This window comes from Osmerus eperlanus, chromosome 21, assembly GCF_963692335.1.
Source record: "Osmerus eperlanus chromosome 21, fOsmEpe2.1, whole genome shotgun sequence".
Classification (NCBI taxonomy): Eukaryota; Metazoa; Chordata; class Actinopteri; order Osmeriformes; family Osmeridae; genus Osmerus; species Osmerus eperlanus.
In genome coordinates, this window is record NC_085038.1 from 983,049 (window position 1) to 994,215 (window position 11,167).

General features: G+C 44.2%; 2 protein-coding genes across 3 annotated transcripts; both read left to right on the forward strand.

The window, feature by feature from the left end:
• Positions 1-1,737: 1,737 nt before the first annotated feature.
• Positions 1,738-7,326, forward strand: psmd14 (proteasome 26S subunit, non-ATPase 14). 2 transcript variants are annotated; one of them, XM_062447381.1, is made up of 11 exons: positions 1,738-1,878; positions 2,437-2,486; positions 2,763-2,834; positions 3,411-3,530; positions 3,730-3,800; positions 3,953-4,103; positions 5,977-6,084; positions 6,237-6,311; positions 6,567-6,692; positions 6,817-6,879; positions 7,152-7,326. In XM_062447381.1, the coding sequence occupies exons 2-11, from the start codon at positions 2,439-2,441 to the stop codon at positions 7,248-7,250; spliced, it is 933 nt and encodes a 310-aa protein (XP_062303365.1). In that variant the 5' UTR covers positions 1,738-1,878; positions 2,437-2,438; the 3' UTR covers positions 7,251-7,326. The 2 variants fall into 2 exon arrangements, with proteins under 2 accessions (XP_062303365.1, XP_062303366.1); XM_062447382.1 differs by having other exon boundaries at positions 3,953-4,004; positions 6,013-6,084.
• A 327-nt stretch (positions 7,327-7,653) lies between these two features.
• On the forward strand, positions 7,654-10,460 carry tbr1a (T-box brain transcription factor 1a). Its single transcript, XM_062447376.1, has 6 exons — positions 7,654-8,279; positions 8,433-8,587; positions 8,682-8,803; positions 8,978-9,136; positions 9,229-9,290; positions 9,653-10,460. Exons 1-6 carry the CDS (start codon positions 7,972-7,974, stop codon positions 10,266-10,268), a joined length of 1,422 nt encoding a protein of 473 aa, XP_062303360.1. The 5' UTR covers positions 7,654-7,971; the 3' UTR covers positions 10,269-10,460.
• Positions 10,461-11,167: the final 707 nt, after the last annotated feature.

Sequence of the window (11,167 nt, forward strand, 5' to 3'; positions counted from 1 at the left end):
TAATGTGTCTGGAACAAGTTGACGTCTACATGGATTCCTCTAATTAAGTCGCTTGGCTGTAGTCACACTCCAACACAATGTGAAACTGCCACTGCGCTTTCTGCATGTTAATTAAATCCAGAATTGCCAGGAAGAAAGACGTGCTCTGCATTTTCACACGAACAAAAACCAAACAACCCTATAGACGTTCATTAGGCTACATGAACATCAAGTCTACTTTGTAGTTGTCTAGCAGGACAAGTGTGCGGCTAAGCGGATGGTGTGGTGACCACAAGGAGTGTCCTAAAACGGGTGACCCCCCCACCCCAGCTGATGTGACGTGACACTGAGTAGGAGAGGATGAGGAGCTGGGCGTTCTGAGGGGAGGTGTCGATGAGGAGATAGACAGAAGGTTGTACAGGTTAGCAATCCAACGCCTTCAATGATTGACTTGTGTGTGTGTGGAGGGAGGGGGGGACAGTTTTATTTAAAGGACTGGCAATGCTTTCATACTGGAGCTGCCACACATATTAATCACACATTATGCTGTTTTCACGGGGTTCTTTTGAGACGTATATGTTTAAATAAGATACCCACTTTGTTGTTCATGGTCATGACTCAATTTCTCAATATTTTATGAATTTTCATTTTACTACAGACTTTATAAAGTCTTCTGTGATGTAAAGATATTTTATGAAAGGTGAATGATTGGTAACATCATTTCCTGACCATTTATCTTTTATTGTAGCGTAAACTACACAACTGTGCATATTTCTTAGTAATTCCTGATTACAGGGCGACTGTCGTTCACCAGATTGACAGTTGTACATGCATGCCCCGAGACAATTCGCAGGTGAAGCTCTTTAATTCTTGATCGACAAGAAAAGAGTCTTGACGAAATGTGATAATTGTGTAGCAGAACACCTATAACAAAGTGGTCACAGGTGTGAAATTGTCATAATGTGATAACTCGTCACTACTTAAACTCTATTTGCTTTCTTAATACCCTGTGGGAGAAATCAGGAGTTTCTATAGTAGATGGAGAAATATGATACTGAGAAATACAATATTGTTTTCAGTTACTGTACAAGAGTAACAATGATTTTCCCTCCGCTGGATGCATGCTATATTTCAGTACAGGTACGGTATATTAATACAGCTGGTATCAATTAACGTAACTTTCGTTGTAAATATGTAGGCTGGATCTCAAGGGACTAAAATGACGCATAGAAAGATGCAGCTTTCCAATTAAAAGGTGTGGAAAAGCACTGGGGCAAGATAAGAGGTGAGACATGTGGGGATGAGCATAAAATCTAAACGAGGATTAGGGCAGAGAACAAACTCCCATCTCCCGGGGACGCTTTACAAGTCTAAACGCTCTGAGATAGACAGTAGGTGACAATGTAATCTGAAATGGAAGGTAGAAACACAGCCAGTGTGATGTCATTGTCATCAAAGGTAGCAATGAAAGGGTGTTTCTTAAGTGAATATGTAATTAGTCCAGATCCTATTATGGGCAAGCTGGTGATAGGACCATTCATTAGATGTCCTCCTCTAGCTGTTAGACACATGTGGGATATGTAAATAAATAGACCCTTCCGCCCCACCCTCCCTATATTATTTAAATAATGTACGTGAGAATTATATATTTAGACATTTTCCAAAATAACATAGTATCCGTCGATGAGGTAGCCTGTTTTTAATAGACTTTTTAAAAATAAAATAAAAACAAAAAAAAGATCTGATGACGGTGTGGAATGTAGCGGAAGCTGTAACCCATGCGACGGAAGTAGAATTGTTTAGAATGCATTCTGGCTGATTCATTGTAGCCAGCAAGCTATCTACTTGCCGGAGAACGTTTCTATATCTAAACTACCTTTTTTGCCAAATTGACAACAGGTGAGCGTAAACTCTACATGATATACTTACCACATACTTTGCAATGCAAAAAAGTTCTACTGACTTAATTTTTGCTTCGAGTATGTTTTATTTAACTTTCTAGATGTGCCGAGGTGCTAGCTATCAGGCTAGCTAGCTAAGGTTAGCTCGTCGGCAAGTTAACGTTATTTCACTAACTGAATGAACAATATTACGATCATACACTATTACAAATATTTGTTGTCATGATGACATATTATATTTGATTGATGGGCTTTTCAACACTAACGGTGTTTGGACTTGCCTTACAGATTTAAGCGACCGGGGAAGCTAGCTAGGATGATTGCTTGCCATGTCATTTTCACCCACCTGAAAATGGGCAGCTAGCTTAGCTAGCCTAGCAGCTACCTCGCAACGCTAACTTGTCAGCAGAGAAGGCTAACAGCTAACTGGCTATCTATCGTGTTTGGCCTAGCAAACGTCACAGTCTAGCTCGCATGAAATCAGTAACGTCAGGGTTGCTGTATTCACAAGATGTGACAAATTTTGTTTGAATCGTGCAATTTTACGCTTGTATAGAGATGGACCGGCTGTTAAGGCTCGGAGGTGGAATGCCGGGACTCGGTCAGGTAACTATCCGATCTGATCCCCCGTGTTTATGTTCTGGATAGTTTGTGAAATTAATATACTGAGTCAGTTCAGGTTTGTTTGACTAGCCTTTAAATTGAGATTAAAGAGATTTGTTAAGAGTTCTACAACTGAGTAACTGTTAAAAATCGAATACAATTCTTAAAATAATTATAAAGGTTAGATACACTTTGTTAGTTTTCGTCGTTGAATGCTGTCCCACTAGTACCGATGATTGTGAGTATCAGATCAACGGAGCTCTTTTCCCCCATGCTCAGGGTCCACCAACAGACGCCCCTGCTGTGGACACCGCAGAGCAGGTGTACATCTCCTCTTTGGCACTGCTAAAGGTAAGCAAACTGTCTGGACTCCTACTGGGGAAAGGTACAGCTCAGTGGTTAGAGTATTGGACTGTAGATCAAGAGGTCGCAGGTGGGGTATAATTGAGAGAGGACAAATTAGTTGCTACTTTAATGCAACAGTACTTTCTATCTTTTTTAAGCACTGTTTAGGCATGAAGTAAATATATTACAGTCCTAGAGATTACAAAGTGAAGTCCGTCATTTTTCATGTTGCTGCAAAAGCTTGGTATAACAATATTTTTATGTATATATATGTATGTTTCCTCAAACAACTTTTACTTAGATTGTAACTTTTTTTTAAATGTAAGTGTTGAAGGTACATTGTTTCTATATAAAGTATAATTTCTTAGGCACTATCAGGGCTTTCACCCTTGTGAGGACGGGGTGGAACTTCTGTATGTTACAAGAAAATAATAATGCAAATTCTGTCCGTGCATTGAGGCCCGGTTGGAATCGGCAAGTCGAGTAACCGAGCGTGGAAGTCCTCTAATAAATATGTTACATGTTATGTAATAAATAAAGAAGCCGCTGCTGGTGTTTTGTGTGTGTTTGTAACCTCGTCAGATGCTGAAGCACGGCCGTGCTGGGGTCCCCATGGAGGTGATGGGGCTGATGCTTGGGGAGTTTGTGGACGATTACACCGTGCGAGTGATTGACGTTTTTGCTATGCCCCAGTCTGGAACTGTAAGTTTTCCATCTTCTTATTTAACAGCTTGGGCTATTATCTGTGAAGGTTCTTTTTGGATATTGTTTTTATTTTATGTGCCCCCCCCCCCCCCAACTGTGTTCTGATTAGATTTTTCTTATCCAATAGGGTGTCAGTGTTTTATGTGCCCCCCCCCCCCCCCAACTGTGTTCTGATTGGATTTTTCTTATCCAATAGGGTGTCAGTGTCGAGGCTGTGGATCCCGTATTCCAGGCAAAAATGTTGGATATGCTAAAACAAACCGGCAGGTGATAAACCTATTTTGACGACAACAACAATAAAAAACAGGAGCCATATTATTTTTGTCAACTGGACGTTCCCTCACGTGTCTGGTTCCCCTCACCCCCCTCTGCCCCCATCTCTCTCTCTCCCCCCTGTCCCCTTCTTGTCTGTCCCCCAGGCCTGAGATGGTGGTGGGCTGGTACCACAGTCACCCTGGATTTGGGTGCTGGCTGTCGGGAGTGGATATCAACACCCAGCAGAGTTTCGAGGCTCTGTCGGAGCGGGCCGTGGCCGTGGTGGTGGACCCCATCCAGAGTGTGAAGGGGAAGGTACGGACCGCACCGCAGCACACCACCAACACACTGCACCACAGCACCAAGCACTGGGATCTGTCTTCGGTGTCCGGTGTCGTTTTAGTTGTGATGAGGTTATGGGGGCTCTGTGGTGCGTCTTCTCTGGGGGGTGGGGGGCGGGGGGGGAATGTTTAGTGTGACTTAAATAATTAAATTATGTTCATAAGAGCTTCTTTTAAAGAGCTGTGGGCTCCATAAAATATACCATGTCATATATAAACCGCAAAAGGGTGCATATTTGAATCAAGATGTCTTCATCTTGATCGTCAACACCTATATGATTAACACCCATCCCCCCCCACACCAGTTTCTTTTTATATTCCTTCCTTCCCTCTCTCTTATTTTCCCCCTCTCTCTCTCTTGCTTTCTCTCTCTCTCTTCCTTTCTCTCGTCTCTTTTCTTCTTCTGGCCCCATATGGCCTTCTTCATCTCCCGCCGGTGTGACAGGGAGTGTTCCATTAACACCTCCACAGAGCTGGGTGTGGGTGTGAGAGCCAACTCAATCTCAATGTGTGATACGCGCCGAGAGAGAATCCACCACTAGAAATGAAAACTAGCTTTCCCAGGTTTTACATTGGGATCCTTTTTTTTTTGTTCTTTACCTCAATTCTTTTAGAATTCTATCGAAAATAACTCATTAGGAGTGTGAAAGTCGTTGTTTGTCCCGCCTCTCTGTTTGTGTAGACCGTTAACCAGACATGCATATTCATCTAACGGCCCATATTATCACAAAATACCAGCATTTCCTCCCCCCCCAAAAAAATACTGTAAATGCTCTAATTCAAAGACGTATCAGTGAATTATTCATAGGTCAGGTGTTTGTGCATGTTCCAGACCTGCTGTAGGAGAAGCTCTCCCCTCTACAGAAAGAGACCATGCGAGTGCAAAGCGCACATCGAAAAACGTGTTGGTGCCACGTAGCCGCTGTTTCCCTCCCCTCTATCTGCAGCCTGTCACAATGTTTCTTAGTAAACGTGATCTGGATTACGCGGTTAACCGCGCTCAGCGTCGCAGCGCTATGGATGTGGCATAGGTACCTTGCCGGTTATATGGCCCAGATAGGGAACAACAACTAAGGTTGACCTGGTCTGGTGACGGCATCACAACACCGGCAGGGGGAACGCTGCATGAGCACAAATGTTTTGGGGTACATCAGTCGTGACAGAAAGATCAGTTGGTGATTTATGGACCCGGGTTCCAGGGTGACACAGACAGAGAGAGAGACAGACAGAGAGAGAGACAGACAGAGAGAGAGACAGACAGAGAGAGAGACAGACAGAGAGAGAGACAGACAGAGAGAGAGAGAGAGACACAGAGAGAGACACAGAGAGAGACACAGAGAGAGACACAGAGAGAGAGAGAGACACAGAGAGACAGACATCTGGTAAACAGCTCATAAATAAGTCATCGCTGTCTCCAGAAACGTGTTGCTAAATCCTCGCTAAATTTCGATAGCGCCGCAAACCGAGGCATCTTCTCATGCCATGTCTGGCTGCTTCCCAGTGACGAGGAAGCAACGGCTTAATCCACCAGGCTGATGGCCAGGCAGTGCTGGTGCTGTACTACAGTTTCTGTGTCATTGGGAGTGCTCGAGTCATGTGACAGGAAGGGTCATTGGGAGTGCTCGAGTCATGTGACAGGAAGGGGCAGCCAGAGTGACAGGCGGGGTCCCTGGTTCAAACTCTCACTAAATGGAACAGCTGCATTGTGTGTGAGATAGAGCAAGAGAGAGAGAAAGAAAGAGACTCTGCGATAGATAATGCTTGTGTGTGCGTGTGTGTGTAGACAGGCATGCCTTGATCTGTCCTCTACAAGAACGAGTCTAAACACATTCAAATGTCCGTTGCAGGTTGTAATTGACGCCTTCAGACTGATTAACGCCAACATGATGGTGCTGGGCCACGAGCCCCGACAGACCACCTCTAACCTGGGCCACCTTAACAAGCCCTCCATCCAGGTAGGCCGGAGGCCCCCTGCTTGCTCCCCACGTCAGGCTGCTCCTGCTGGGAACCATCACTGTACACCTGAGGCTCTGGGCTTTCTGCTAATTTGTGTTTCTCTCCCCCTCTCTTTCTCTCCCTCTCTCCTTCTACCTCTCTCTCCTCTCAGGCCCTCATACATGGACTGAACAGGCATTACTACTCCATCACTATCAACTACAGGAAGAACGAACTCGAGCAAAAGGTTTGAACGAGTTTGACAGAAACAAGCGTTTTTAGGGCTTTTTAAGACTAATTTAAATGTCAGGGGAGTGGCGGTGGTAATTCACCTGAGTTAAGGTGTGTGTGCCTGTGTGATGCAGGACCTTGTAGTCAGGGTCGTTTGGCACTAGGATGGATATGAAGGATGAGACATTGAGTGATTAACCCTAACCCTTTGCATATTTAGCGGTGATTGACCCCCCCCCCCCCCCCCCCCCTGTATGACCTCTGACCCCAGATGCTGTTGAACCTTCACAAGAAGAGCTGGATGGAGGGCCTGACCCTGCAGGACTACAGCGAGCACTGCAAGCTCAACGAGACCGTCGTCAAGGAGATGCTGGAGCTGGCCAAGAACTACAACAAGGTAAGCAGGAAGTGGAGCCTGATTGGTTCAACGAGTCACTTCCTGAAGAGGAAATAGAAAATAATGGTGGCTTGTGTACTGGAGAATAATGGTGATGTTTTGACTGTCTCAATCATCTGTCCAGGCTGTGGAGGAGGAAGACAAAATGACCCCAGAACAGCTCGCCATCAAGAATGTTGGAAAGCAGGTAATTACATAATAATGTGTTCATTTAGCTGAAGCTTTTGTCAAAAGCAAACACGGGTTGTGTATTAGAACCTGCAACCTTTTTAACTGAAGTCGAATGCTCTTCCACTGAGCTATACTCGCCTACCTGCCACTGTGGTTACTCTGAATCTGATCAACTGAAATAAATGACTGTTGTGGGAGTTTGTGGTCCTGTCGGTTGACAGAAAGGATGCTGACCTCCCTGCAGTGTCGAGGTTTGTCACAGTCCTGACGTCTCTCTGTCTTCCTCAGGATCCCAAGAGGCACCTGGAGGAGCATGTAGACGTTCTGATGACCTCCAACATCGTCCAGTGCCTAGCCGCCATGTTGGATACAGTAGTCTTCCAGTGAAGAGCCTTTGTTCAGAACTGTTAATATCCCAACCCCTTGTTTTTCTTTTATATAAAATAAATGTGTATGAAAGGTCTGTCATGGACTCTTAATGGATTCTTCTTACTGGTTTTCCAAGGCTGAGAAGTTTGCTTGAAGTGTTCACATTGTTGAGCTCTTGTCCATATTGTGTTTGTTGGAAGGAGAGAGAAAAAGAGAAACAAAAAATGCTTTGCTGCTTGAACAGTTTTTTCTTTTGGAGGGGAGGGGTTGTGTGCGTTTCATATAAGCTACATTGTAGCTTACTAACGAAGTGTGGCACTTATGTGCACTATTTGTACGTTGCACGGTGTTTTCTGAGTATGAAAGGCGTTAGCTTGCATTCAACGTCTTAAAATGTGATGTTCATGTCGTGCTTTTACCGCTCCTTTTGTTTCGCCTGATTTGGTTTCTCAACGCCATTCTTTATTGTAATGTGTTAGTAAGTGTGTAAGACATTTTAATCGATAGACGTCAGGCTTTGAAATTTAGAATTGTATTGACAAACCGATGATCTTTTCCTTCCTTGACTCATTTGGTAACGGAACCCAAGGGATGCATGATTTTTTTTTTTTGAGAACACACACTCGTGCACCATATGCAGTCCCGTCAGAAGAAAATCTCACAGACTCGTCACAACATCCATGGAGCCACAGAAGAAAGGCGCCCCTTGTCTGTGCCCAGCTGAACTCCGCCTCGCACGATGTATCCACAGCATCTGCCACCCGGCTCTTCCCACCCGGCAACTTCGACTGGTCAAATGCCACACTATTCGCTAACAGCGCAAGGGACATTTAACGGCCTATTGGCCTCCTCTGCTCAAGGCTTTCCAGCTTCTAGTTACTTTTACGCACAGCCGTACGGCCGTGGACAGCGGGGAGACGCTTTACACCAGTCCGCGTCGCAAACAGGACTGTTTTTTGGACAAGCGCAAGTCTATCTCTGTAACCGAGCTCTGTGGCTTACTTTCCACAGGCACCAGACTGAAATGATCATCACTAAACAGGGTCGGTGAGTATTTGTCCGATATCCCGTTTATAACTAATGAAGATTGTCGGCTATACAAGTATGGGAAAATAGTTCCAATATAAATCATGGAATTAGTCCCCTCAAAAGAAAGAGTTGCTTGGAAAAACTAATATTTCAGTCTTCTGCTTTCCGTAGACGAATGTTCCCAATTTTAAGTTTTAATATATCTGGACTTGATCCAACTGCGCACTACAACGTTTTCGTGGATCTGAGCCTCGCGGACCCGAATCACTGGCGTTTCCAAGGGGGACAGTGGGTGCCTAGTGGAAAGGCGGACACAAACATAACAGGTAGGTCTAATCTACCGAAGATTTTGCTTTTCACCCATTTTTGTTGAGAAAACGACCGTTGGCATTAATGAACCTGTGTGGGTGCGTTTTACAGGGAACAAGACGTACATGCACCCTGACTCCCCAAACACTGGGGCGCACTGGATGCGTCAAGAGATTTCGTTTGGAAAACTCAAACTGGCAAATAACAAGGGAGCCATGGATGGGCCGGGGCAGGTAGGCTATGTGGACGACGACAGTGAAGTGTTAAAGCTTGAAAAAAGAAATTAAAAAAAATCTGTGATTTACATTTATTTTTTATTTTTATAACACCTTTTGGCCTTCGACGTTCAGAATTGCACATTGCCGTTGCCATAAGGCACCCGTGGTTCTTTCCTTCCCTGCGTCCAGATGGTGGTCGTGCAGTCACTGCATAAATACCAGCCCCGGTTGAATGTGGTGGAAGTGAAGGAGGACGGCACGGAGGATACCTGTCACTCCAGAGGCCTTCAAACGTTCACTTTCCCAGAAACACAGTTCGTTGCCGTCACAGCTTATCAGAATACAGACGTAAGGAAACAAAAGAGAAGCCAAGGCCATATTTTATTGCCACCATTCTTCCATATTGTCAGAGATGATGATTGTGACATATTTGCTTACAGATAACGCAATTGAAAATTGACCACAACCCATTTGCTAAAGGCTTTCGGGACAATTATGACAGGTAGGTCTATTATTCTTAGATTCTTCTTGTTTTTACGGTAGTGAAATGAAGCTGTTAAAGTAATTTAATACTGTACTAAATAATTGACAGTCGAGGACTAGGCCCATTTTATTTTGCATAATTGTACTTTTATAAATAAAATCATTTAGCCTATTTAATTTACATTTCCTTGAAACCTTACAAGCCATCCATACATTTTAACACTGTCACATGGGTGTGCTCAAGGGCTCATTGGGTAATTAAATAACAATTTGTCCATAGACTAACCTACACTTTCAGGAATTTGAATATATTTCATTATTGGCCGGACATATTTTTGGGGGGATTTTCATAATATGGTACTGTTCTCTTGTTCCGTACAGATTCTATACCGGTTGTGACACTGACCGGTTGACACCTCCTAGTGACTCATATGCCAAGCTCGTGCCCAGTGCTAGATATGCCATTGCCAACTCCTTCCTGCAGCATCAGTTTTACAACACTTACAGCAGGTCAGGTTTTAGCCCACTTTCTGGCTTCAGTTATGTCCCCTTCAACCAAACTAACGGCATGCTTTCGCCGCAAACGGTCCAGGACAACCCAACGGCTCCACCGAGGTGGTTTGGCAACGAGAGACTTGACTTGGCCTCACGCGCGTACGAGGGGCCTTCCTCCTTCGACTTGGCCACAAACGCCGCCGCTTTGGCCTCATATGCCGCAGCTGCCAAACCGCTTCAAATCCCGTCCACTGCTACCGAGTGCGCTGGGGGAAATTTCGGTTATTACGCCGAAGCCTCGGGTTTTACGCGTCCTTCCCTCCAGTACTGTGGCTCGTCAACCTCTCCACTCGCACCTTGGATTAACGGACACACCGGCGCGGTGGACTGCGTGGCGGATGTGGAGAGTGCGCGTCCGGAGGATGGTTTGCAAACAGATGTACCTCGCGACACCAAACAAAGTGACCTATCAGAATGCAGATGGCTTGGAACCTCGTCATAATCACATCAGAGACTTGATATTTTGATAAAAGTGGGCCATCCATGGTTTTCTTTCACTTTGGAATTCAAACTTGGTTATGTCAAATAAGAGTTGCTAATTACTATCTTTGGTAAATGTGTTTTTGTTTGTAAAGTGCTTATAGATTGACCTGTTTATTGTCCTTATTGTGTTAAATTAAATTATATAAAGTTGCGTTTTAGACCACGGTTATTTTTCGTTGGATATGATGACATTACATTTAGAATGTTTGTAACGCCTTTTGTGAATCGTCGCAAAGGAAATAAGATATCGAAAAACCTTGGCGTTTTCTGACGTAGGCCTTTACAATCTCCTCAAAGATTTGTTTGATGAAAGGCGAACTTCTTCCCCTCTTTCACCACATGGGGGCGCCAGTGTTTAATTAGTGGCAGCAGGAGAAAGGCAGAACAGAAAAAGCTTTGATGGAGGGAAAATGAGTGCATCCTTTTATGACCCACCATATTTATAGATACAGCCGAACACAAAACATGTTATGAGCCAGGACCATACGGGTGAACATATAAAAATGGATGAGGACGTTAAATGATGGAATCATATATGATGGGGATGAGTGTAAACTATAAACGCCATACGACATAAGCTACGATAGAAATAAATAGGCTAAAAGTCTGCAAAATGACAAAATCTAAATGTCAGTGATATGTAGACGTGACGAGATGTCAGCAGAGATGAGATCTGCTCCTCATAATAGACTATCTTAAAATATGCTGTTGGACAGACTCGTTTTATGCCCATCTATGATGCGAATCTCATCTCGTATCAAAAGAAAGAAGTAGTCTACTCAGAGGTAGACTATGACATGACGGGATTTTAAAAGAATCACTATGAAACAGTTCAAAGACAACGAGCTCAGATTGTGC